The sequence below is a fragment of the Setaria italica genome, chromosome VIII, assembly GCF_000263155.2.
Source record: "Setaria italica strain Yugu1 chromosome VIII, Setaria_italica_v2.0, whole genome shotgun sequence".
Taxonomy (NCBI): Eukaryota; Viridiplantae; Streptophyta; class Magnoliopsida; order Poales; family Poaceae; genus Setaria; species Setaria italica.
This window is the reverse complement of record NC_028457.1, coordinates 29,880,815-29,906,255: the sequence shown is the minus strand read 5'-3', so window position 1 is coordinate 29,906,255 and position 25,441 is coordinate 29,880,815. Positions and strand designations below refer to the sequence as shown.

General features: G+C 45.7%; 5 protein-coding genes across 13 annotated transcripts; 3 read left to right on the top strand and 2 right to left on the bottom strand.

Annotated features, from left to right (window-relative positions):
* Positions 1 to 45: 45 nt before the first annotated feature.
* LOC101781301 (prolycopene isomerase, chloroplastic) lies at positions 46 to 4,845 on the bottom strand. The gene is made up of 13 exons (XM_004979473.4): positions 4,184 to 4,845; positions 3,390 to 3,596; positions 3,186 to 3,285; positions 2,901 to 2,983; positions 2,733 to 2,789; positions 2,503 to 2,655; positions 2,340 to 2,418; positions 2,087 to 2,235; positions 1,861 to 1,995; positions 1,660 to 1,773; positions 959 to 1,069; positions 742 to 850; positions 46 to 568 (listed from the first exon to the last, which is right to left on the bottom strand). Exons 1-13 carry the CDS (start codon positions 4,589 to 4,591, stop codon positions 495 to 497), a joined length of 1,779 nt encoding a protein of 592 aa, XP_004979530.1. The 5' UTR covers positions 4,592 to 4,845; the 3' UTR covers positions 46 to 494.
* Positions 4,846 to 7,300: 2,455 nt separating this feature from the next.
* LOC101779691 (E3 ubiquitin-protein ligase RHF2A) lies at positions 7,301 to 11,877 on the top strand. 2 transcript variants are annotated; one of them, XR_002678974.1, is made up of 9 exons: positions 7,301 to 7,458; positions 8,967 to 9,125; positions 9,211 to 9,257; positions 9,965 to 10,027; positions 10,125 to 10,233; positions 10,333 to 10,721; positions 10,798 to 10,899; positions 10,996 to 11,376; positions 11,452 to 11,877. XR_002678974.1 is itself a non-coding variant. In XM_004979470.3 (9 exons), exons 2-8 carry the CDS (start codon positions 8,985 to 8,987, stop codon positions 11,318 to 11,320), a joined length of 1,176 nt encoding a protein of 391 aa, XP_004979527.2. In that variant the 5' UTR covers positions 7,301 to 7,458; positions 8,967 to 8,984; the 3' UTR covers positions 11,321 to 11,325; positions 11,452 to 11,877. The 2 variants fall into 2 exon arrangements, 1 of the variants encoding a protein (XP_004979527.2); XM_004979470.3 differs by having other exon boundaries at positions 10,996 to 11,325.
* Positions 11,878 to 12,869: 992 nt separating this feature from the next.
* On the top strand, positions 12,870 to 15,619 carry LOC101779296. Its single transcript, XM_004979467.3, has 4 exons — positions 12,870 to 13,315; positions 13,491 to 13,906; positions 14,015 to 14,689; positions 14,768 to 15,619. The coding sequence occupies exons 2-4, from the start codon at positions 13,496 to 13,498 to the stop codon at positions 15,416 to 15,418; spliced, it is 1,737 nt and encodes a 578-aa protein (XP_004979524.1). The 5' UTR covers positions 12,870 to 13,315; positions 13,491 to 13,495; the 3' UTR covers positions 15,419 to 15,619.
* A 149-nt stretch (positions 15,620 to 15,768) lies between these two features.
* Positions 15,769 to 24,429, bottom strand: LOC101777959 (sialyltransferase-like protein 5). Of its 8 annotated transcripts, XM_004979463.3 has the most exons (13): positions 21,639 to 21,780; positions 21,089 to 21,271; positions 19,475 to 19,655; positions 19,285 to 19,367; positions 18,530 to 18,616; positions 18,368 to 18,445; positions 18,192 to 18,283; positions 17,899 to 18,100; positions 17,587 to 17,677; positions 17,128 to 17,186; positions 16,881 to 17,029; positions 16,681 to 16,762; positions 15,769 to 16,606 (listed from the first exon to the last, which is right to left on the bottom strand). In XM_004979463.3, the coding sequence occupies exons 2-13, from the start codon at positions 21,245 to 21,247 to the stop codon at positions 16,220 to 16,222; spliced, it is 1,650 nt and encodes a 549-aa protein (XP_004979520.1). In that variant the 5' UTR covers positions 21,248 to 21,271; positions 21,639 to 21,780; the 3' UTR covers positions 15,769 to 16,219. The 8 variants fall into 8 exon arrangements, 6 of the variants coding, with proteins under 6 accessions (XP_004979520.1, XP_004979522.1, XP_022685206.1 ...); XM_004979465.3 differs by lacking the exons at positions 19,285 to 19,367; positions 19,475 to 19,655; XM_022829471.1 differs by lacking the exons at positions 19,285 to 19,367; positions 19,475 to 19,655 and having other exon boundaries at positions 18,530 to 18,608.
* LOC105915052 lies at positions 24,240 to 25,291 on the top strand. The gene is made up of 2 exons (XM_012848508.2): positions 24,240 to 24,488; positions 25,143 to 25,291. The coding sequence occupies exons 1-2, from the start codon at positions 24,255 to 24,257 to the stop codon at positions 25,263 to 25,265; spliced, it is 357 nt and encodes a 118-aa protein (XP_012703962.1). The 5' UTR covers positions 24,240 to 24,254; the 3' UTR covers positions 25,266 to 25,291.
* Positions 25,292 to 25,441: the final 150 nt, after the last annotated feature.

Below are 25,441 nucleotides of genomic sequence, written 5' to 3'. Positions count from 1 at the left end.
TTTGGAGCTTCTATCTCTTCAGAATGTTCAAAGGTATCACAAAAGTGAACTTTGAAAGTCGCAGGCGACACATCCGTATGATGTATATTGCAACAAGATGTAGAGCTCTCCTTAGTGTGGAGCTTTGAAGTACACAGTTGATAATGCATCTGATCACTCCAGTGTGTAAAGGTTACAGGCTTAGATGCTGATATGAATGCTACAATTGATCCTAACCCCCCAGATTTAGAATCTGAAATCTGTACACCTATTCGTATTCCCATTCTTCTTTTGGGAGTTTCAGTAGATGACCGCTGAGATGAATAAGTCCCAATTCTAAGCAAGACGGATGGCATAGATAAGACAGACAGCAGCTCCAGATCATGCAGAATCCTAACATTTGTGAAAAATCAGCCTTCTGAAGAAGAAGAAATTGTTCTATGCAAGTGTTCTCAACCATCAAAATTTTTGCTCATGAATAGCCCAAGGTGCTTCAATTTTTGCCTGAAACTGTACTATGCAAGTGTTCTCAACCATCTGAGTAGCCCAAGAAGACCAGCATCTAGAACTGGAGATTTTTGCTCTAGTCCTGGAAGAAGGGCCAAAGCAGTAAAAAGAAATCATGAGTTACAGCCCATCCTAAAAGTTTTGTTCATCAAGTGCTCTCGCTAACACCTAGCATCAAACATGTGGCAAATCCTGTTTTACTAAAACATTAAACTATCCCTGCTCAAGGACAGGCACAGTAGAAACTGAACTTACCAACATCTGCTGCAACTCGGTGAGCACACATGATCCCTGAGAATGCTACAGCAATGACACCTTGCCCAGGAAAACAGCTGTCGCCAACACAGTAAAGGCCATCTATTGACTGTAAATTGAGAACTCCAATTTCAGTTCAAGAAATCTTATAGCATGGTGAGGTCATCCAGTACACCGAGTCAGAGTCACCCAAAGGAAGATGAATTCTTAAACTTACTGTAGTGTTAAAAGGCATTGCCAGTAAGCCCTTTGGTTTACCCCGTGGCATCGGTCCATATGTACCATCATTTCGAGCAAGAAATCTTCGGTGAGTTTTTGGTGAGCCTACCTGGTGAAACAAAACATGTTTTGCATTAGAAGAGTTGCAGGTAGTATCGGTCAAAACAATTCCATTAAATTTTACTACATAGTATCAAAAGTAAGCGCCACAAGTCCATGAAAATGTCTGCTGTATTATATATTTCCATACTTGTGATGCATGGAGCTCAATATTTTTGAACTCGGAACCCAAACTCGCTTTAACAATTGCCATCAATGGAAGGTCTGGAGACCATACTATAATTACTAAGTATGGGTCATTTGAAAGAGTTTGTTCAAGATATTTTTGTCAGTGGTCGTTACTATCCACAGGGTGTTATCATAGTGATTATGATTATGTGCCAACCTAGAAAGTAGAAACATCTCCACATACTAGAAACATTGGACTATTGTTGTGAGCTAAGTCTAAAAAAATGACTACACTAGATGGACTGCTGTGATCCATAATCATATACATATTCACGTATATGCTAATCTTCTGTTCGCCATCAGATACTTAAAGTTGCTAGGAAATACTTCAAAGTTTATACAAGAATTGATCAAAATCAAACAGTTTCAACATATGTCAATAGAATCACAACATGGAAGGCAAGACGATACCTCTTTGAGGACTATTGAATCTTGAAGACCAGGAAACAACTTCTTTTCAAGCCTTCTGATAATCTCATTGGCCACTACCTCTTTTTTCTCTTCATATTCCTTCCTCGAAAGACCCTGCCAAGAATGAAAACAAACAACCGTAGCATACATGGTTTCTCAATGTTGATGGAATTTGCATTTCAGCTATAACACTGTCCTTACCTCCCAATCTTCTATGCCTGCGGTAGTAAATATATGAAGTATATGATGTCCTTCAGGAGCTAATGATGGATCAAGAACTGTGGGGATACTAAGAAATATGCTTCCATAAGGCTTCTCCAAATTATTCCAATCATCCTGCCAATTAAACATCCAATTGATACAGACACACACCGTTGATGCAAAAAAAAAAGGATGCCACTAATGTCCAAAACTCTTAGCTGCATACCTCAAGTACAAAATGATGGCAGTCAGTGCCAGCAGGCAAGACTGAGGCTTTGACACCCATATGAATTGACAGGAAGGATGGCGCCTTAACATAATTCTTTTGGAAGTTTTTCTCCTCTTCTGGAAGCTCTTTGTCTTTCAACAGCTTTCCTGTACATTCAAGAAAAGGGAATTAAACACTGCAACAGGTGAAACTGAAAGAGCTAGTTTTCCCTGCTTGGAAGTTCCAATTTAACTTATATGTGCAGAATTACCAAAAGTGTCCCATCTTGTGGCATTTGATATCACCGTTTTAGCAAAGAATTCCTTCCCATTTGATAACCTCACACCAACCTGCAGTAGAGAAGTGCTCAGCTAAGATACAAAGCTCAACATAAGTACAGGTCTTTATTCTTTAAGTCGGTAAAGATGACTCACAGCTTTCCCATTTTCAAGAAGAACGTTGGTTACATTCGCCTTGTAACGGATTTCACTGCCCTTTTCAACAAGGCCATCTGCCAGGGATGTCGCAATACCACCAACACCACCAACTGGATAATTAATCCCCCCAAAGTGCCTATCGCACAAGACCTGTTATATTGACATTGAGATGACAGGAACTTCAAACAAATTGAGACGAAGATCTTAAAAATTAATATTGAACTTACCATGCTTGCGTTTATCATGGGTGTTTGCAAGGCATTGACTGTGCTCACAATAAAACACTACAGAAACAATTAATTATCGTAAGTCTTCAACTAAACTATAATTGACTGAAGATCACATGGCTAAAGAGGAAAACATGAAAAGTGAGTCAACTCACAAATATCTCACACCTCAGCATCTATGAAGGAGAGTAGCTCCTGATCTTTTATGAACTGGCGAGCGATATCCCCAGCATTCTGCGGTAAATAATAAGCTGAAAAGAGATAAAAGTGTGACTTTGTTTGCGAATATGATGTGCCATTCGGATTATTTTTCTAACATACAGCCAATAATTCTTTCATTTTATTTGAGATTACATTTGCTCCAAATAAATTTTAGCTGATTCACTATATAATTTCCCTGTAGAGTGTAAAGAGTACATTTTCAATTTGAATACAGGGCTGCAGTTTGGATACCTAGAGTTAAGCATTCTAGAGGCTTCTGGAAAAATTGCCCGAAAAGATAAAGGGGCTCTTCTAGGGACTTCAGCTCCAATGAATTTAATGAATTGAAGATCTGTTGAAATGCGATTGTGAGATAGCAGTCATAACTTGTAACATTGCACAACACAACTGTAACACAACAGTGACAAGATATGAATACAAAGCTGGAGGCAGTACCTTCCAACATATTCCGTAGAACTTAAGGATCCCTTCCTTCTCATGAGGGAATTTGCTGATCAGTTCATTGATGAAGTCTTCATACTTTCTATGCACAAGGACAGAGAGATCCCCAGGTAGGTGGAAATGGACCGTAGAAGGGTCAGGTAGGACTTCCATCTTACGCCCAACTGCTTCCAGTGCTTGTGTGATCAAATTCAAGTTACCCTGGATGACAACATATGCCATGCCCTCCATTAAAAAGTTGTGATGGTTGGTATACCGGATGTGATAAAACAAACACTAACACTGTTGCTTAACAAGGAACATCTGAAAGTGAACACGCATGCATGTCTGCCCCCATTGGCCAGAAGCATGTGGCAATTCGCTGAATTGGTCATGAGATGAACATACACATTTACGGACCCTGACCTGACACTGCACACTAGCGTGCATCACGCAGTGCACACTTCTCAACACCTAGCCATGCACATTTGAGCAGCACAGACACTGTCAGCACTCAGCAGGCCGCGTGTGTCAACTACACCTACCGCTGTACCATTCTCAATTAGATAGAGTGACATTAAGCTTCATCAGGTTTATCTGATGGCACGGAACAGCCCCAGAGCAGAGCAACTGCAAACTACCTATCGCAATTCGCCGTAAACCAGACAAAAACAAATCACAATTTCTCATCGAATCAGCCCGTTCTCCTCCACAGCATCACAACACCTCAGCACACCCGAACACGAACTCCCGGGAACACGCACACGGCACACTGCGCAACCAAATTCCCGAGAGCAGAACCCACCCACCTTGTCGGAGAAGCCGAACATGACGGAGGAGCCGACGTCGAAGGTGAAGCCGTCGCGGCGGTAGTACCCGGAGCTTCCCCCCGGGATGAGGTACTTCTCGAGGACCAGCACCCGCGCGCCCTTCGCCGCCAGCTGCGTCGCCGCCACCAGCCCGCCGATCCCCGACCCGATCACGATCGTGTCGTAGGGACCCTCTCCCTCCCCTCCTCCCGCATCCTCGCCCGCCTCCTCCGCCACCGCCACCGCCGGCGGCCTCTCCGAGGCTAGCGCGCCTTGCCTGACGCCAACGCCAGTGCCGACGCCGCCGCGGGGCCCGCTCGAGGCACGGAGAAGCGCGGCGGGCCGGGCCGCGGGGACGGCGGGGGCGAGGAGGAGCGGGGCGTGCACGCGCGCGGCGAGCGGCGGCATGGCGGCGCCGGAGAAGGGAGAGGCCGAGGCGGTCGCGTTTGGGTTGTTGCGGCGGCGCGGTGGAGGCGAGCGGAGCGGAGTGAGGTGTCGCCGTGTGCGCGCGTGGGGTTTTAAAGTAAGGGGAGGAGGGGGAGGCGAGGAATCTGGTGGGGAGGGAGGCGGGTGGATTCCGGGGCGGGAGGCGACGAAGGCCGGCGGTGGAGGCGCCGAGGCGCGGGGGTGAGACGGTGAGTCGATCTTGAGCCAGTGGCGGGCGGAGGACGGTGGGGGGATCAGGGCCGGCCGGCCGCGGGCGGTGGTGGGCCACGGTGGCAATCCACAGGAGACTGGAGGGCCAGCTCATCCCAACGGATTACCGTAGTGGCCGCACCACTTCAAACTCAGGAAAGTTTTTTTTAGGGAGATTCAAATTTCGATCCTGTTTTGTGTTAACAGCTTTGAGGTGGCGAAGAACAAATGACGAAATGAGACAGAAGCTGGAGAGAAGCGTTTGATTCAATGGCAAATACCTTCTTTGACCGCCATTAGAACTGAGCCAAAATATATAACTGATACGGTTACACAAATTTTGTTTCTCTCAACTTGTGTAGTATGACAATACCGTCACCTATTTTATTTACAACTAAGCGAAAATAGACACAATCAAAGTAAAAAAAAAAGTGACATGTATGCAAACATAGTCTTCTTCGTGGTAGACTTAAGCATTTTGCGGGCCGTGCTGGATCGAAAAGAAGCCCAGTTCATTTCAGGTAAAAAAAATTTATGCCCACATCCATCACATGGGCATTGTCGGGCCGGGCTCGGGTAGTCCATTCTTTTTTATAGAAAAATAAATAAAATTACTTGTTTGAACGGGTTTGGGCTAATCTGATTTTTTTTCGGATTTGGTTTTTCTTGACCACGCCTGGCTCGGTAGCGAGCATGGACGGACCAAAACCTATCGGGCTCTGACTGGACCCGCGGGCCAGACCAGTCCGAACTCATGTCTACTTTACGGTAATTGATCGTGTTACATAAATTGCATCTGCATCGTGATTGGCAAAGACAAACACCACACGTGTACACGACCGCACGCAGAACAAGCCTTCAGACTAGGCCCTCGAATTTTATCGACTAGCATTTGGATAACAAAATCATGTCATTTGGTTCATAGCTAGAGACCAAATGCCTGAATTACCCCTTGTTCGAAATGAACAAAAGCCAACTCTACGAGCTAACAACCGTCAGTTAGCAGAGTCATTAGTCCGATAACAATAATCCTTAGACTTGAAACGACAAAAAAAATTGCTCGATCTATACCGACTGCGCACATGCACGCACCACCACTCCACCGGTCATGCCTAGCCCCGAGCTCGACCACCATGCGATTGAAGTAGTATCATGTTTTTTTTTTTTTTGCATGTTGGAATGCGACCACCAGTCATGCCTAGTAGTAGCATGTTGCCGTCCCTAGTAGCACTGAAAAAGGACTTGGAATTTGTTTGCCCTTTCCTTGTTCAAAAAAAAAATTGTTTTCTTTAATCGGCTCAAATGGGCTAATGCCCAATGAAATCCAGTAGTAGACACAAAGTCAATTAAAGATTTTCGTATTATCACATCAATCTTCGAAAACAAAAAGATATATCCCATAAAAAAATTGGTAGCCGCTTCTATCTGCGAAATTCTGACAAGAATGCAAACACAGATTTTTATTTTTTTTTGCCTGATGATTGATCGTATTACCTACTTGCATTACATCATGTTGGTCCAATTATGGTCGGGCCTGGCAAAGACAAAGACCAGCTCACACATGACACGACCATTAGCACAACAAGCCATTATCCATCAATCCCCTCAAATTCTATCCACAAATGAAGATATTTGGACTACTAGCTTTACTAGGATCGAGCTTAAACCTCACATCGTGAACCCAAATGCCCGAACTGCCCCTCGTTCACACGGAGCCGAAGCCGCCACATCGGGGGGCAGAAACGTCCTTCTTCCGGACCCCACCTGTCATCCCCTCGCGCGCCGATATGATTTTCCTAGCATTATCCGCGACGACTCTGGCCGGGGCCGGTCGCGACGCCGACGTGCCGTCCCGTTACCCTTCACCCCCTCCTCCTCCCCCACCTCGAACGCCGCGCCCCACGCGCACACGGCATACCCGCAGTCTCGCACCCACTGCCTCGCGGGCCCCACCGGAGCTCCCACCCCAACCGATCGAACCAATCCCACCCTCCCCTCTCGTATACCCCACCCGCAGACACGTGGGTCATGGACGGCCGCAGGGTGGGCCCCACTCGCGGGTACGTGGGGGCGGGCGGGTGGGGCGGTCAAAACGTGTACTTGGGAGGCCGCACCGCCGTGTCCTAGCGGGCTAGCAGCCAGGACCCACCCCTCCCGCACCGCACCGCGCCGTGCCAACTACTATTCCTCCACCACCGACCGGGTACCGCCCACCGGCTTCTAACTCACCGACGTGTGGGCCTAGTGGAGCGCGTGTCCCACGAGTCGGTGTGGTTGGGTGTGCGGGAGCGCGTGAGCCAGCGGGGTGGAGCGGAGGAGGAGTGAGGTGGTGGACAGGAGGGAGGGAGGGGGCGGTGGGGCCCACCGGGAGGGGCAGGAGGGGCCCACCGGGAGGGCGGTGGGGGCCGAGTGGAGACGAGGCACGCGTCTCGCTCGTCTCGGTCCCTTTTCGTTTTCCTTTCCCCGTCCAGAGACCTCACCACAGCGAGGACAGGAGAGAGAGGGAGAGGGTGAGGGTGAGGGGGAAGGGGAGAGAGAGAGACAGAGGGGCTAGGGTTTCGTGCTCCCCCACGCTTCACGCATCGAATCCGAGCCGGATCGGGGGGCGCGGAGAGTCGCCGGCGTCCCGGCGGTGCCTGGTAAGCCCAGATCCCCCTCCGCTCGCTCGCCGCCTCCTCCTCTCGCCGACGCGCGGTCTGGTAACGCGGGCGCCTGTTCGGGGGCGTGTGGAGTTGGGGCCGCTGCAAATCGGGCTGCGGTTCGGTTCCGGGGGACCGCGGGTGGGGGTTTGGTTCCGGTGAATTCCGGGCCGATTCGGGGGGCGCTCGTCGCGGTGGGTTAGCTGAGGGGGGTTCCGTTCCATTTGGTGGGAAATTGGGGTTTCTGGGTGCCGGAATTCGGAGGGATTTCGGAGAATTGGCTCCGCACGGGTAGCTTTTTTTTTTGTCTCTCTTCTGGTTTGTAGGTTGCGTTTTTTTCCCCCGGGGGGATGATTGGTTTGGGCGTGGTTTAGATCGTGATTTGAGTGGGGGTGGGACGCCCTGTGACGAATTGAGCTGATTGACGTCTGCTTTGCTGGAGAAGCGAACTGGGTTGTGTTGTGTCGTTGGATTGGGGTTTACTTTTGATCGAGGTGGGGGAATGGGGGGCTACTTAGCTGGGACTGTTCTAGCGGCTAGCGCACTGAGCCACTGCTGCTCCAAAGATGGGCCTCCACATGGAGTGAACCGTGGCTGTAAGTGGGTAGTGTTACTGCTCGGATTTTACTGTCTTAGTGTCCACTTTAAGTGGTATGTGTGGATTCGAGTGTGGTTTTGTGTTTTCGGCATGCTTTGCAATGGAGTCTGGATTCAACAAGATTCATTGCTATGCAGTATTTGCTACTGTTTTATTGCATGTATCTCTTGGACGTTAGATGTATCTGTTATATTTTGGGGGAAGGTCCAAAGATGTGATAGTAGATTAGTAAAAAAAATGCAACAGACTTGCGTGGGGGATATGTCAGTATCAGTGGCATTGAATTATCTTTTGGTTTTCACCTTGATCGTTCAAATTACACTTTTTTCATGCAGCTGATAGTTTTCTGGGGTCCTTATGCTGACAACACCCTTTTAGTGGGCTGTTATCTTTCATGTCTTGCCTGAATTTAATGCTTCTGGGTACCATTAACTTTATCCTTCTGTTTCTTGTGCTACTCAAATGATTAGATTGGTCCACTGAAAAATGTGTGCATTTTTGTGAGGTTGCTAAGGCTTCTTAGAGCAATACTTGCATAAATATGTCAAGACTGTGTTGAACTGTTGATGTTTTTTTCTTGTAATTACGCAGAGCCTGTTATTTTGAAATGGAAAAATGAAATATTCTCCTTATTTTAACACATGGAGGTTTGGTAATTTTCCTGGTACTGTGTTCCATTTTTCATATTGTGATTAGTGTCTTGTCAGTGGATACTGTTTGGCAGAAGATGTAATAAGATATATTGAATATCTCAAATTTACTGATCCTGTTGGGAATCATGATATTATTCGTTTCCTAAAGCATGATGGACAGCTGAACATATTTGTCTTTCATCTCAACTCAGCCACTAACTATGATGAGCAATCAAATTGTTGACTCTGAACTCCTTTTTTTTGGATATTTTATTCAGGGCTGTGATTCCCTTGCAATGGCATCGGAAACTGATGAGAAAGCTAAGATGGAGAGTTTGACATCACCTGCAGCCTTTGTAGAGGGTGGCATTCAGGATGCATGCGATGATGCATGTAGCATTTGCCTTGAGGCATTCTGTGAGAGTGACCCTTCTGCAGTAAGTTGCTATTTCGTTAGTTGTAACATTTTGCATATAGACAGCATGTTTAACCATTTTCTTGTTCTTGCCTTTCCCCCCCTAGTTGACCAGCTGCAAGCATGAGTTCCATCTCCAATGCATTCTGGAATGGTATGGTACTAGCTCTAATATATGTATCCTACATGTTACAATTTGTATATATATTTCCGCCGTGCACATGAACCATAATTAGTTAGTGTTTTTTTCAGTAAGGCAACATTTTAGAACATTTGAAATCATATCTTAAGAACGTGCCTTTCCAACTGTATGCTATGATTAACTGGTTTGGTTGACCACATCTATTACCTTTGTTTAGGCTGTAACAGCTGATTGTGAATGCAAACATTGGACAAGTTGTATAATATGGTCGGTTCTGCATGTGATAATTTCGTTCCCTAAATTTAGTGTTTGTCATCTTTCTAATGCAGTTTCCTAGGCTTGGGAAAATTGGTAATCAACTGTACTCTCTTGCAACTAAGGAAAATTAGGGATACAATTATATGATTAATGAACACTTCTCACATTGCTTTTTATCAATATTGCAATCAAAATCCATGTAACTATAATTATCATTTGCGGTCGGTGTGCCCTCATTTTTCTATCTGGTGCCGTCAGTGCTGCTAGAGTCATATGGTATTATCGTGTTAGTGTAAATTAGAATTCAGTGTCTTCCATTATGTAAAAAACATCTTTACATGTGCAAGGGCATAGAATTTTAGCCATACATGCAGGATGCTTGGCAGAACCTGTACCTCTTTCTCATTTGTTCCCTGTTCAAAATATTTTTGGCTCTAATGATTGATGGGATTTTTGTGTAGGTGTCAGAGAAGTTCACAGTGCCCAATGTGTTGGCAAGCTATTAGTATGAAGGATCCTACCAGGCAAGTTAATTCTTGGCTACGCAAATATGATGCTTGCCATTTCAGTCCTCTCAGGCTAGTTACTCCTTGGCTAATTTTAACATTATTGATATCCCAGTCAGGAGCTGCTTGAGGCAGTAGAGCGCGAGAGGAACATAAGAACCAATCAAACTCGAAACACAACTATATTCCATCATCCTGCTCTTGGGGATTTTGAGTTGCAGCATGTATGTGTTACGAAACTACTTCAAGATACATTTCTTCTAGCTTTCCGGTTAAGTGTTACACTTCAAGTTTTTCCTGATTGGTGAGATATACTTGTGCAGTTACCTGTTGTTGGTAATGATGCTGAGCTTGAAGAGCGTATACTACAGCATCTAGCTGCTGCCGCTGCAATGGGAAGGGCGCACCATCTTGGAAGAAGGGAGGGGCACAGGGGCCGATCTGGCTCTCATGGTCGTCCACAGTTCCTAGTTTTCTCTGCACATCCAAATTCACCTTCTGCTGGCACAATTTCTTCATCTTCTGCTCATGTGGATGGGGACAATGATTCAAATCCTGTCACCCCTAGAGCTAGTGAGTCATCTCCACGAGCTATTCGCATTGGAGAAGCGGGTAACCAAAGCCCTGGGATGCTTACCTATGATGCTGAACAGGATGCTGTCGTTTCTTCTGGAAATAGCACTCCTGTATCGAGTCCTAGGTTTTTTAACAGGTACTCCAATCTATATTCAGATACTGCATTCTCATGTTAGTTTTTGCGGTGATCTAAGGCGCTTCTGATGTAACAGGAGACACTCCACTGGACAGTCAACTCCAGATAGGGCTGGCCCATCGGATGTTCAGTCTTTCTCAGACTCCCTGAAGTCTCGCTTAAATGCTGTCTCAATGAAGTATGGATATTTTGTTATTTTTAATATATTTTTGACTTGAGCCTTCCAGCATAATGGAATTTATCCTAAAGCTGTTTATACTTTTGTATAATCCAGGTACAAAGAATCTATTACTAAGAGCACTCGAGGGTGGAAGGAGAGACTATTTTCGCGTAACTCATCTGTGGCGGATCTTGGTTCTGAAGTGAGAAGAGAAGTTAATGCTGGAATTGCCTCTGTGTCAAGGATGATGGAGCGTCTGGAAACTAGAGGAAGTGGCAGAACAGGTGATAGCCCAACAGCATCCACATCTGAAGTTCCTCCTACAGAGTCGAGCAATGAAAGGGCTACGGACAGCATCTCTGCTACTAGTACTACTGCTACTTCTACAAGTACAAGCAACACCCCCACCCCCTGTGTTACGACTTCTGGTTCAAATTAGGACATGTAAGAGTTTCCAAAAGAAGGCCTGCACATGCCCATTCTTCATCTTGAAAGGTACCACATAGATCTTTTCTTATAAACTAGGTTGGATCAAACTAAACGATGCTATTTCTTTTTTTTTATTTCCAGGTTGTCAGGTGGCAGAGATGAAATGTGCAACAACACAACACTGTCATCTTCACGACCATTGCATAAACGACTGCTGTGAAACCGGAATGATGATTTGATGTATTGGGTGGCTTGATACTTGGGTGGTGTGGGGGGCCTAGGAAAGCCGATTTGATCTTCCGTTTCGTCTCCTGTAAAAAATTTCCTCAGAGGGCGGATGTTTACCGGTATAAATAACGGATATGTCATTTTCATAGTATTTGGGTCAGCTATAAATCTGATTGGAACAGCAAAGTTTGCTGCTGCTATACGGTTACTGTAGCACGATTTCCTGTTTTGTTTCTGTTTGTGCTGTCTGCGCGGCTGGGCCGATGCTTTTGGTGTACAAAATACATGCATGTTTCGACTTTCTCGTTCGTATATATATACATGAACATGTTGCTTCCCTAGAGAGACCTGAGCATGGCGAAGGCGGCTGCATCTCTTGTGAAAATGGTCAACCAGTTGAAAACGGTGCAAGTTTATTGAGAACCGTACTTTGAAGTTTACAAATGCTGAGGTTTAAAGTCTGTTCTACTTTTGTTAGTACGAAAATGGTGATTTGCGCAAATAAAGTATGTTCTGTTTTAATTCATACAAAAATGCCATTTTGGTTGGATATGCACCAGATTACTTCGAAACTAAAGTATGTGTTTTCGTTAACTTCCCATCGTTTTCAAACGATGGCATTGAGACGATGCACCGGATGACATTTAATGCGGGGAACAGTACGTTCAATTTTTAGCCTGGTCGCTTCAGCTTATCAGCTGGTTTATTAGTCACCGAACAGTATTTTTCTCTTACAACAAATCAGCCGTTTTAGCTTTTCAGTCGGCTTATAAATCCAGCCGAACAGGTCCTTTAGTTGTGGCAAAATTTAGCAAACAAAGTGATTTTGCGGCTGCGCTGTCACAAGGTTAAATTTGGTAGACAAAAAGTGATATGCAGCTATGTTAGGCTAGATAAGAGTGATGAAATCAAATCAAATTTGTGTCCAGTCCGCTGACCAGGGCAATCCCACTCGTCCTCGCCCCGTCTCGTGACCGCCTGATGCGCCGAGCCTCCAACTAGTGCCATCGCCGCCGCCTAGTGTGCTGGCTGCTCGAGCCCTTGCAAACTCGCCCTTGCAAACTCCTCGTCTCCTCCCTTTCCCTGCACGCTGGATTTAGTCCTCGTTTTGACTAAAAGCTGGATCCGTCACTGGTTTAATCTGCGTTTCCGGTGAAAGCACTAATTCTGGTTTTACGCCTGATCTTAGGCAAAAGATCGAGGAAGGTAATTCCAGTTGTACACAGGAATACCATGTTGTGTCGAGTCTTCCAAACCCTTTGGTACATCTTTGCATTCTACCCAACCCAAACCCCGCTTCACTGTATGGCTCCCTATTGCTATAATTAGGGATTCCATGCGAGCAAAGAAAGAGAGAGCTCTTCAACGGAAAGCCCAACCCCCCAAGACGCGCTCCCCCTTCCCCCTCCCATCCCAATCCTCGCTGCTCGCCATTTCGCCAATCTTTGTTGCGACTCCCAAATCTCGCCATTCCCCCCGATCCCCAATCTCACGCGCCCTTCGCCTCCCAAATCTCCCCTCTCCCGCGCCCGCGCCCGCGCCACCCCCAAATCGCTCCTCCCCCGCCACCGCCCCCCACTCGCCGGACGGCCCTCCCGCCCACACGGCGTCCGCCGCCAGGGCCCCCTCCCGTGCCCGCCCAACCGGCGCGCCTGCCCGCAGGGCCGCCGCCGCCGCACGATGCCCCCAGGCCGCCGCCGCCGCCAGTCTGCCTGACCGGCGCTGCTGGCGCCCACCGCACCTCCGCCCGCGGTTCCCCGCGCAACAGCAGGCCAAGGTAAAACAGCCGGACCCAAAATTCGTCCCGTGCAATAGCTCCGTAGAAACCGGTTGATCGAGTTCCTGTGTGGAAATTGGTTGATCGAGCTCCTGCGTACACCAAAGTTCCTGTTTTTATTGCGCATATGTAGCTCGAACACAAATCTGATCGCGCCGGTTTATCGAATCGATAGGGACGATGGAGGAAGATTTCACCTTGGGGAACAGTACGGCGGACTGCGGCGGCGGCGGCGGCGGGGAGTTGACGGCCAGCCCACCCGAGGAGCACCATTCGCCGGCCGGAGGAGTGGTCACTCGCTCCGTGAGACCCAACCAGAAACGGTCCAAGAACTTCAGCACCAGGGAGGACGAGATGCTGGTGCGGGCGTGGCTGAACGTGAGCGTGGACCCGGTGCAGGGCAGCGAGCGCGCCGCGTACTGGAAGAGGATCCACGATTACTACCACTCCGGCAGGGACTTCGAGTCGGACCGCAACCAGAACTCCATCACGCACCGCTGGTCTACGATCCAGGAGAGTGTGGGCAAGTTCGAGAGGTGCCTGAGCCGGGTCGAGGGTGCGGACCAGGATGGGGTGATTACTCAGGATGAGGTTTGTTTCTATGTTGTTGATTCGTTTGTCACTTCATGTTTTTCATAAACGAGTTGCCACTTCGCATTGAGTCTGGAAGACTTATGACATTTATTTTTGACTTTGCAGATTATGCAAGCACTTGCTCTGTACAAGTCTGAAGATCAGAACAATAGGTCATTTCAGTTTCTGCATTGCTGGAATCTCTTAAGAACCCATCAGAAGTGGATTGATAGGTCATCTCAGAAATCATCTCATATACCGTCTCAGAAAAAACAGAAGACAGCTCCCAGTTCGAGTCCGAGTTCATCTGCTCCATGTGCTCTTGAGGACGGTGAGGCTGCAGCTCAAGAATGTGAGGTACCGACAGAGACAGAGACAGAGCCAATAGGAGCGATGGACGAGGATGTTGACTTGTCGCCCGAGGGAAACAATTCAGTAGATTGGGGTGGCAGCGAGCTGATGGTTAGCGCACCTGAGGAGCAACATTGGCCGATTGGAGTGGCTACTCGCTCCATGAGTCGGAACAAGCGAAGGACAAAGAATTTCAGTAACAGGGAAGACGAGATGCTGGTGTTGGCGTGGCTGAATGTCAGCGTGGATCAGGTCCAAGGCAGTGAACGCTCTACGTACTGGCAGAGAATTTATGACTACTACCACTCAAAAAAGGACTGTGAATCAAATCGCAATCAAAATTCCATCATGCACCGGTGGTCTATTATTCAAGATAGCGTAAGCAAATTCGAGAGATGTCTAGCCCGGATTGAGGGTACAAGCCAGAATGGGGTGATAACTCAAGACGAGGTTAGTTTGTGTGTTCTTCGATTTGGTCGTCACTTTATACGGAGTCTGGAAGGTTAATATGACATTTTGACTTTACAGATTGTGCAAGCACTTGCTCTATTCAAGTCCGAAGATCAGAACAACAAGTCATTTCAATTTTTGCATTGCTGGAATCTCTTAAGAACCCATCTGAAGTGGATTGGTAGGTCATCTCCGGTTGCACCTCAGAACTCGTCTCAGAAAAAACAGAAGACAACTCCCAGTCCAAGTCCGAGATCATCTGCTCCATGTATTCTCGAGGACAGTGAGGCTGCAATTCAAGAATGTGAGGTGCCAATACAGCCAATGGGTAGGAATATGGAGAAAGAAAATTTACAGCAAGGTGGAGATAGTTTGTCCCTAGAAAATTTACAAGGTGGAGATAGTTTGTCCTTAGAGGCGATAGATAATCTGTGCGCAGAGAAGAATGAGGCGGATGTGGAGAAAGAGCGCAAGGAAAATGAGAGAGCATATGCACTAGAACAAGAGAGGGTTGCGCTTGAACAATTGAGGGCTGCTAACGAGGCCAAAAGTCTTGAAACAAGGAGCAAAGAATTAGATTTGAAGAGCAAAGAGCTAGATTTGAAGATAATGCTAGAAGAAGAGAGAATTATGGCTTTGGACATTAGTGCCATGTCCGGGCCACAACAACAATACTACAAGAGCCTACAGAATGACATCATCACTCGACGGTTCAATCGCTCAGGTTGAGCTTGTATGAACAACTCCTGTTAGTATTAGCTATTATGTTAGGTGAACTTTATTAAGTTGCAGGGACCGTTATGGTATGCGAACCTTGCTGAATGGACTATTATGCGCAAGGAGTCGTTGAAATGGACTTTAGTTGCATTGCAAAATTTGCAATGGACCTGTTGAAACCCAAATTTGTGTCTTTTTATTCAAATTGAACAAGACCAAAAGCAATATTAGTTCAGGACTTCTGAAGAAATCATGATAATAAAAAAGCTGTAAATTTGCAACTATATCTGGTCTACTAGATAACAGTAAAGGCCAATTGTTACATGGCCCCTTCAATCAGTTGCATGTTTCGAGAGTACTCATTCTGCAATTGAACTCATCTAGGAGTGTGAAATGAATAAATGTCAGTTACACTAAAAAAGGAGTCAGTTAACCAAACCACAGATTTGGAATTGAGAGACTGCTGGATGGGCAGCAAAATAGCTCCCCCAGAATTGACAAAAAGACATCTAGGTACAGCTATGTCAAAAAGTGAACCATCTCCTATAGTATCAACATATCAACCCCAGCTTAAGCTGCTGTTCCTAGAAGGCTAGAACAAGCAAACCAACCAATAAAAGAATTTTCTGTTCAGGGTAAGATGACCACACTCTGAATCTGATGCCTCATCTAATTTTACAAGTGAATACAGCAACATATGCAGATTCGTCAGGCAATGCAGCTCTTGTTGTGTAGCATCCTTTCAATACCATCGTGAAACCAATCTTACAATTGTCAAAACGCTATCTTCGGTCAAGCTTAGGCGCCGCAATCTCAACTTGATGAGCGCTGGTGCCTCACACAGACAAGATCGTCTAACTTGTTCCCGTCCATCTTGTACAGAGACACGCCGCCCATTTGGATATAATGTTCCTGAGCCTCCCTTCTTAGCTTCTCAAGTGGGAGCAACTCCCACTTGCTGTAGTTTGAATTCTTACGTGCCTCACTCATATCTGAAGTCCCTGATACTGGTCCGTAGTCAGGGTCAACTGTTCCCCATACCTTGCAATTGCTAAATGGCCCCAGCTCAGCTTGCTGGCCAGTTTCATGTTTTTTTAGACGGAAGGCTGCAGCATGTGCTCTTCTGATCTCTTCTTTGCTTGGTATGTCTGACCAATCTTCAACCCTTTGTGCTCTCATGGGAGAATGGATCCGAATGACCTACATAAGGTAATTATCATTTAAGTCAGAATAAATTTAAAATAGACCACAATGACAACATGGTTGAAGCTTACCCCAAGGCATTCCAGAAGTTGATAATAAGCCCGCCCTTGCAGTGGATTGTGCCCTTTCCTAGGGGCTGAGAAGTATCGTGTCCTGAAATAATAATGTAGTTGGCAGAATATATATTTATACAAAAGAACGTCCAGATAGATAATACCAAGTGTCATGTCAACCTAGAAATACTTGCTATTGTAGCCATGCTAATACTCACCATTCTGTGTAGCCAGGATCAACTGTAAAACCATACATGTCAATAATATCACACATGGAAAGGGCCAGTTCTATGGATTTCATGCCAGTTCCTTTAGCACCTCTTCGTAGGACTATACCTTGAAAAAGGTACACAGGATTTGGAAGTTCCTGCAAGTAACCCACATTCAATATAAGTGAGCATGACTTTCCATGAGTTCTTAGGTATAGTTTCATATCACAAATGAAACAGTATGCAAATCCGTTACCTTTATCACCGCATTGATTTCTTTGTGTGTCAAACTTTTAATAATAAGCGCCTCATCAGCTGCAACAGAAAGCAAGACAGTCACACACCTTGTTTTAAAAGAGCCCTCACATGCTATAGCAGAAATGTTTTTCCACCCATGTAAACTCTATTTGACAATATTAACTTCAGAACCATAAAGTGAACTTGGGGAAAAGCTATTAAGTTTGCATACATTATCACAGATGTATATTACATATGTCTGCAGTCAATGCTTGTTCTCAAAGCACAACAACACGACTCTACAAAATTTTAACCAGAGAGATGGGTACTGTACAGTAATCTGTCAAAGCTTCAGCGGTTAAAAAAATAATGCTATTATTTACTTTTGCTACCTATTTATTTTAATGTAGCAAACTAAAATCCTATCTGGGAAAAGGGACAAATAGTAAATTGGAAGAAATCAGGATTACAGCATTACAGGAGCCCTTTAGTATTGGTGCCATATTTCGAGCAGCACCCCTGACAACCAGTCGAAAGTCCCTTTTCAATCCAACATGTTTTGCATATTTCTGCAGATGGAAACATAAAAAAAATATAAGTATGATAGTTATGCCTCATTGATACTAAAGAAAAAAATATTTGTCAAGACAGCTCATGGAGAACACGCAGGTAGCAAGAAAGTGGTATGCTGATTGGCACAGTGTATGAATCAGGAGGCCAGCATACCTAAAACAATCTTGTCTGCATAATCTCAGTTTAGACAGATTAGAAGAATAATCCAATGCGTTACCTTATTAACAGGTGCCTCATTATCCCGAAACACAGCATCATGCGCATCAATCTCTTGCCCAAACTCTGTTTTCAAGAGATCTCCTGAGTTGCCAACAACTGCACATGTTGCAAACTGGCGTGGGTGGAAAGGAGGTTTAGCAGGCAGCAAGATACTAAGGAGTTCATCACAGAGGGTACGATTGTAGCATTTATCAGCACCACTGCACATTTTGAAAAACAAAATAACTATGACATGTGTGCAGATTGATTTCACGTTAAAAGAAAGAGACATGCAAGAAACCTGAAGCTTACAGCTGTGCAATCCTTTTAGCCGCATAATCCAACCATCCATCGGGTCTCACATCCAAGTACTCCCTTGTCAATACAGTCGTCATGTTGCGATACTGCAATCATATTTGTATTAAAGTTTTAACACAAGCATACATAGTAACGTGAGCAAATGTGTTAGTGAAGAAGAATGTCCTAACCTGTTCCCACAGTAGGATAGTTTCACAGACATCGTATTTGTATTCTAGAGGCTCAAAAATCTTGAACTGGGTATTATACTGCAAAAGTTAACAAGATATTATCACAAATGAATCTTTAACACATGATGCTGGGTGAGGAACAGCAGCCAGAGGAATACTAACCCAGGTGCTGTTGGTCCCTTTAGGAAACTTAAGGACAAGCTTGCAGTGATCAATGATATCTGCTGTGAGGCCAAGTCCCCTGCTTGCCTAAAACAAAGACAAGCCTTAAGCAAGCTAGACGATGAAAAATAAGAAAACAAGGTTTGCACTGCATATAGTCGCAAGACTTTTATTTTTTGAGAAGGTTTAAAATGAGCTCAAAGTGGTTGCACAGGGTCACAATTTTGCATTTATATTCATGTGGAGACACAAACACCAACATTAACATAATAGCAAATCTCAGGGATGTTTCTAATCAAGGTAGTAATCCACTATTCATTTCTGAGACAGAGCGCAAAAGTCTACAAAAGTCTATCAGAGATACCAAAGCCAACCAGATTTATCTATATGGACTTTGCAGCAACAGTTGCAAAAAGTGAATACCAATTAGCCAAAGCCATACTCAAGGAATATGCTCTTTGCCTATCATAAGAAAACATACAATCACCATATGGCTGAGGAATCGCAGAAAATTTGCAACCAATCTTAGTATGTGTTATAGCTACAGCATCAGCGGACGACCATTGTGCCCCATCACCACGATTAGAACAGCATATCAGCTATAGCAGCATAAATGCGAAACAAACAGGTTTCTTCGCAGTCAAAATGTGCATGAAACTTGCTCAAAAAAATGTGCATGAATGGAACACACAAAAAAGGAAGAACAATTGCGGCTCCGTCTGTGCGCAACAACGAAGCGATTGCGGGAGGCGTACCACGCACTGCTGGACGCGGGACTGGAACCCCGCGAGGTCGCGCACGTCGCCGGCATCCAGATCCAGCCTCCTGCCCGGGGCCCCTGCGGGAAGAGAGAGCGGTGCCGAACGCGTCAGCGCGAAGGGAGCTTCGCTAGGGTTTGGGGGAATGACGGAAGAGAGGGGGACGGGGAGGGAGGGAAGAGCGCACCCGGGGCGGCGAAGAAGGAGGACTGGATGGAGAGGACGGCGAGGCAGAAGGCCAGCGCCAGGCCCAGCAGCAGCGCCACCGTCGGCCGGCGCTGCGCCGCCGCCAGCGGCGCCGGCGTATGCAGGTGGGCCCTCGCCATCGGCGCGCCGGGGCGCGGGGGATCGGAGGCGGCGCGCGCTTCCTTGGATGGGCCGGAAGTGGGAAAAAAAAGGCGCGTCAGTCGGGGGGAGAGTGGGGTATGCAGTGTTGAAGAGCTCACTTGGGTTCCTCAAACCACGCACGTGAGGGATATGGTGTTCATGGCTAGACGGCTTCGCAATTTTCAAGAGTCAGTTTAAACGATAAACATCACCATAACAAAACCTCTTCTTAGTCGGTTGTTTACATATTATAATACTTATCGTATCTCTATATACTCACTCCAAACTGTAGGTCGTATCTCTATATACTTATTAAAAACTATAACAACCTACATTTTTGAACGGAGGAAGTATATCATAACTAAGGTTAGATGCACCGTCACATGCATAGAATAAAATTTATATATTATAATCGAGGTTCAAATATCATATATTATAATCGAGAACATTAAAGTAAACATAAGATGTTTGAATATTAGCAATGGGACAAAAACAAATCATACTAATTTCTAGATACAACCACTTTTGAGGTCGTAAAATACTCCATTACTTTAGTCTGCTATTTTTCATTCTGCTAAATCAATTCTAGAGCATAAGTGCTGGTGGATGAAAAATTTGTGATTTCTTACTTTTGCTGGTGGAACAAAGTTAATGATTAGTTGTCATTTCCTCATATGAACAAATCTAAACAGAGTAGCATAAAACATTTCTTTAGTAAGAAAAGCAGCATCGACACATACTTCAGATGTTGCCTTTTATATATCAGTGTTTCCCCATAAAACAGAACATGTTTGTGATGTGAGTGGTTCGACATCTGAAAGGCAACATCAAATTCCGTCTTATCTTCACAATTGTGCTTTTGATATGAAAGCAACAAGGATTGCAACAGTAGATTGATTTAGGAGAAGGAAGAGTACAGATATAAATAGGCGAGGAGATCCTAGGGAAGATTTATAGAAGCAGAACCAACCGAGGATATCCTTGCCTAACCTCCCAATCAATCAGAGATATGCACGGCTGGATGGCCGGCAATATCCCCAGGCATATACGCCTGATCCTATCAGGTACACAAGCACATATACATGCTAACATGATACCTGAAGTAAACCACAAATTCAGCCTTTTCTTCAAAATTCTGGATTCCGCCCCCATAATCAAATCACAAATATTTATTGTGTGAACATGGTACCATTTTCTAGCATATTCTGTGGGAGGAAAAAAAAACAAGCTAGCTTAGCAATTAAAGCAGCAACAGTCAAATGCTTGTATCTCAGCCAAGCATGAGCAACTTGTGGTGTAACTGAATCTAAGCTAGTTGAAATGGCCCACCTTTTATGTAGTAGAGATATGGCCAAAATGCTGTAATTTTTCAGCACGGCTGTGCTCAATGAAAAACCAGTTCCTACTTTGGGAAGCAATGTACACTATCATGGCTGTTGCCACACGAGAACAGAGACAGCGATGGTGTGTGTACCTTTGTGGGTGAGCTCGGAGAAGAGGTCGGTAGAGGTGATGAGCAGCGAGTTGAACTTGCCAAGAGCAAGCCCCACGAACTGACTGCAGCCACCTTGCCGGCACAGCACCATTGCTTCTTCCATCTTCCTTGTATAGCATTGGGGAGTCTGATCAACATTGCTGGATCTGCTGAATGAATATGCTACCAAAGACAAACCTTATGTGAGGGGCACTAAAAAGTTCATCGGCGAAAAAGTAAATGGATAATTGCATATCAAGCAGATCACTGAAATCTACAAAAAATGTATGCAGATGAAGCGAACCAACTGTTTTTAACAATAAAATATATAGCCTATCTGTGGCAAATGCTTTCTAGAACAGATTCTAAAAAATATTCATTTATGCATGTTGTGGGAAAACACTTATCTTCCCATCACAAATCTTTATCTAATTCTCCTTAAGATGCAACCCGCGCATTACACCTCGATCATGCCAATTAAGAAAATAGCACAACTGATTGACTGTTTATTTCCTGTCTGACAAACAACAAGAGGATTTTTGGAGCTCACATTTAACAATCAACTAGAACCAGCTCCTGCAAGAAAATGATACTTTTCTGGGAGATATTTTATCTGTTCCTGACATGTCCCTCTGCTTGTGAAGAGATCGACCAACAACATTGTTGTTGAATCTTCAAGAGAGAAGTTCCTCTCATCAATTTTGGACAGGTAAGTTCCCGCCCTGACTATTTCGTGTTTCTCTAGCAACAACCTGGCCACATGATTCAGCATTCTAGAGTCCGGATCATAGCCAGCATTCTCCATGGATGAAAAGACATCATCTGCCTCTTCCAGTAACCCTTCTTTAATAAAATTCGTCATCATTAAATGGTAAGTCTTGACACAAGGCACCAGCCCACTTGCAGGGATAGAAGCAAACAGATCCTTAGCTCCTTCAGTTCTCCTAGTTTTGAACATTACAGCAATCATAATATTAATAGTTATAATATCAATCTTTACGTTCATCGCTTGTAATTTCTTGAAAAGCCCAATTGCTTCATCAAAGGAATTGTTTTTGCAAAGTCCATGAAGAACGGTGTTGTATGTGCCAGTGTCCACTGAGATCCCACTCTCGATCATTTCATGGAATCTTTCCTTTGCAGAAACTGTTCTCCCAGCCCGGAATAACCCATCCAGTACAATGTTGTACGCAATAGTTGAGGGCTTAATTCCCTTATGCACCATTTCTCTGAAAACACTCAACCCATCATCAATCCTTCCAATTTTACAATAGCCATTAACAAGTGTGCCATACACTGCAACATTAGGTTCAATGCCAGCTGACACCATAGCATCAAATACTCTCAATGCTTTCTCCATCTTGCCAACTAGGCAGTATCCATCCATCAGCGAACTATATGCAAAAACATCAGGATGCAGACCGATACTTACAAGTATGTCAAATATATCCTGTGCGTCCACTACCCTTCCCTCTTTGCAAAGGCTGTTTATTATTGAAGTTAAGAACACAATGTCAGGACGCATGCCTTTACTCATCATTTCAAAAACCAATTCCTTAGCTTTCAGCAAACCACCATGAGTACAAAAACCCTGAATCAGGCACTGGTAAGTAGCTATACTGGGTGCTACTCCTTGATCAATCATTTCATTAAATATTTCCATAGCATCGTCCATTTTAGCCATCCTGCAATGTGCAGCTATTACTGTCAAATAGGTTACCACATTAGGTTTTGCTCCTTGCTGCCTCATTTCACTGAAGATAATCATAGCCCGATCCAGCATTCCACATTTAGCATATCCCTTGATCAGTACATTGAAAATACGGACGTCAGGTGCAACACCATCTCCTAGCATCAAATTGAAGAGGTCTGTCATATCAACAAAGCAACCTTCAGTAGCGTACCCATCAAGCATAATTAGGTATGAGACAGTATTAGGCTCCTGGCCCTTTGTTGCAATCGAGTCAAAAACATCTCTAGCTTCCTTGATTTTTCCATGTTTGCAAAGGGAAGCCATTAACGAGTTCCACGTAGCAATTTCTGGTAGGAGACCCCGACTAGTCATTTCTTTGAATATCCTGACCACCTCGTTCCACTCACCACTTGCAGAATATGCAAACATCAAGTTAGTATATGACCAGTTATCTGGATGAACACCTTTACGAATCATTTGTCGGAGGACCACCTCTGCCTTGTCCATTGCCCTTGCCTTACACAGTGCATCAATACTGGAGTTATAAGTCACTAGATTAGGTGAAATCCCCTGCTGCATCATTTCATTTAATAGATCGCATCCTTTATCAACTTCACCCTCCTTAAAGAAGCCATCGATGACTGTGCTGTATGAGACCACGTTGGGTGAGCAGCCAGCTCCCTTCTCAGCCATCCTCCGGAGCAATTCAAGAGCCCTCCGACTCTCTCTGCTGTCGCAGAAGCTCTTCATAAGTATGTTGTAGGAGAAAACATTAGGCACACAGCCAAACTCGGGCATCCTGTGGAGCAGCACGTCCAAAGCGTCTTCAGTCCGCTTTGCTTCACAGAGGCTCCTGAGGAGGTTGCTGAAGGTGATGACACTGACGCCCAACCCTGTCCTGAGGAGCCGGCCGAAGTAGGCCAGCGCTAGACCCGGGTGGCACGCACGGGTGCAGCAGTCCATGAGGATGCTGTAGGTGTGGAACGAGAGCGACAGCACCTTTGGGCCGGCAGCTCGTGACATGGCGTTGAAGAAAGTGACGGCGAGCACAGGCCCGTCCCTGCAGGCGGTGGAGGGCGGCGCGCGCGCGAGCGCGGCGAGGAATCCGTTCAGCGCGCGCTCGGGAATGGGGGTGCCTCGCCGCCGCAATTCGTCGAGCAGGTGGCGTGCGTCCTCTGGGCCGAACGCCCCGGACCGCACGCGCTCCGTCGTGGCGGCCAGGGCAAGGTCGGGAGCGCGCGGTTTCGGAGCTCTGGAGGATGAGGCGGCGGCGGCGGTGACGACTGTGGAGAGCCGCGCACGGGACGACATGGCCGCGAGCGATTTCGGCCGCCCGTTAACGCCGTCTGTCCTGTCCTTCGGCGAGAGGCCGGCCTCGCTCCTGCGCTGTCTCTAGCGGAGCTCAGCGCGCGCTCGCGCCACCAGGTCGGGTGGAGCAGGCTCGCCGCCTCCGGCGGTTGCCATCACCGCGGCATGCCCCCCACAGGCACAGTGGAGGCCGTGGCGCTGGCGCGTCGGGGACGGCGCAAAATGAGTAGCCCTAGAGCGGCGGGGTCGCGGGTTGGTGAGAAGCGCTGGGCGGTGGGCACGGCGGGATCGGAGCTCCGTGGCGCGCCGCCGGTGCTGCACGGCGCGGCGGGGAAACAGAGGAGGTGGCCCTTTGACTGGGCCCTGGGCCGCAACGAGAAGTGCTTGCTGTCACCACGGGTAATTTTCCTAATTTGTTTGCCACAGTTAAGTGGTTATTTCATTGGTGAGCAAAATCATCCATAGGTGACTTCTTTTTTTTCGAAAAATAAACTGCAAAATATCAAGCGAAAGTAGCCTATGCTTTCTTGCTTCGTGCAGTGCCTATGAATGATTTTGCTCGCCAATACCCAGTAGAGAACGAGGTTCAAATATCATATATCATAATCGAGAACATTAAAGTAAACATAAGATGTTTGAATATTAGCAATGGGACAAAAACAAATCATACTAATTTCTAGATGACGCTATACTAAAGAGGAGGAAAAAAAGAACCCACTGATATCATCATCTCATCATCACATGTCCTATTGAATTTTTTTTCATCTGTAAATTCTAACCCATCAGAAAATTTGCATAATCACGCACGTGAATATTTTTCAGAAAATTTTCACAAAGAAATTGCAAAACTTATAAGGGCACAATCATCTTTTTTTTCCACCTCTTCTCTGCTCCTGAATTCGTACAATGTACCTTAAGACGCAACTTTACCACTAGTTTTATTTGAGTACAGTTATACTATATAATAACTATATGAAATTATTACAGTACTTTTCCAGACAAATATAACATAACTTTTTAAGCTTTTAATCTAAGTACTGCAAATATTGACAGAGTTCCAAAATTTCAACCGGGCTTGACCAAAGCACTGTGATCAGCGGAAGTGACACATTTGACAGAGCAAGCATCAGCATGTACATGTACCATCCCTTCTCTAACACAATCCTGTTTCTCTAACACAATGTTCTGCAGCCTTCTTTCTACGGATCAACATCCTCAGTACCAGCACGGTACAAAGAAGCAACAGAACAATCCTGTTTGGTGGTCAATGATTATGCTCAGAAATACAGTCCTTGCCGCCTTGCATCTCACACGTGTTTCTTCGTCTCGATCCAAATACAACTCGGCAATCA

Bases quoted from the DNA above. Each gene is read 5' to 3' on its own strand.
- LOC101777959 (XM_004979463.3), bottom strand. From the start codon at position 21,247: ATGTTGATCAGACTCCCCAATGCTATACAAGGAAGATGGAAGAAGCAA. The intron at 19,368-19,474 runs GTGCGCTCTTCC...CTCTTCCCGCAG, and splicing joins CTCCTTCTTCGCCGCCCCGG to GGGCCCCGGGCAGGAGGCTG. The intron at 18,284-18,367 runs GTTAGGACATTC...ATATGATTGCAG, and splicing joins CTATCCTACTGTGGGAACAG to TATCGCAACATGACGACTGT.
- LOC101781301 (XM_004979473.4), bottom strand. From the start codon at position 4,591: ATGCCGCCGCTCGCCGCGCGCGTGCACGCCCCGCTCCTCCTCGCCCCC. The intron at 3,286-3,389 runs GTACTGCCTCCA...GCATTTCAACAG, and splicing joins TCTACGGAATATGTTGGAAG to ATCTTCAATTCATTAAATTC. The intron at 2,984-3,185 runs GTATCCAAACTG...ATCTCTTTTCAG, and splicing joins TCTAGAATGCTTAACTCTAG to CTTATTATTTACCGCAGAAT.
- LOC101779296 (XM_004979467.3), top strand. From the start codon at position 13,496: ATGGAGGAAGATTTCACCTTGGGGAACAGTACGGCGGACTGCGGCGGC. The intron at 13,907-14,014 runs GTTTGTTTCTAT...TTGACTTTGCAG, and splicing joins GGGTGATTACTCAGGATGAG to ATTATGCAAGCACTTGCTCT. The intron at 14,690-14,767 runs GTTAGTTTGTGT...TTGACTTTACAG, and splicing joins GGGTGATAACTCAAGACGAG to ATTGTGCAAGCACTTGCTCT.
- LOC101779691 (XM_004979470.3), top strand. From the start codon at position 8,985: ATGGCATCGGAAACTGATGAGAAAGCTAAGATGGAGAGTTTGACATCA. The intron at 9,126-9,210 runs GTAAGTTGCTAT...TTCCCCCCCTAG, and splicing joins GTGAGAGTGACCCTTCTGCA to TTGACCAGCTGCAAGCATGA. The intron at 10,234-10,332 runs GTATGTGTTACG...ATACTTGTGCAG, and splicing joins GGGATTTTGAGTTGCAGCAT to TTACCTGTTGTTGGTAATGA.
- LOC105915052 (XM_012848508.2), top strand. From the start codon at position 24,255: ATGCCCCCCACAGGCACAGTGGAGGCCGTGGCGCTGGCGCGTCGGGGA. The intron at 24,489-25,142 runs GTAATTTTCCTA...AAATATTGACAG, and splicing joins AGTGCTTGCTGTCACCACGG to AGTTCCAAAATTTCAACCGG.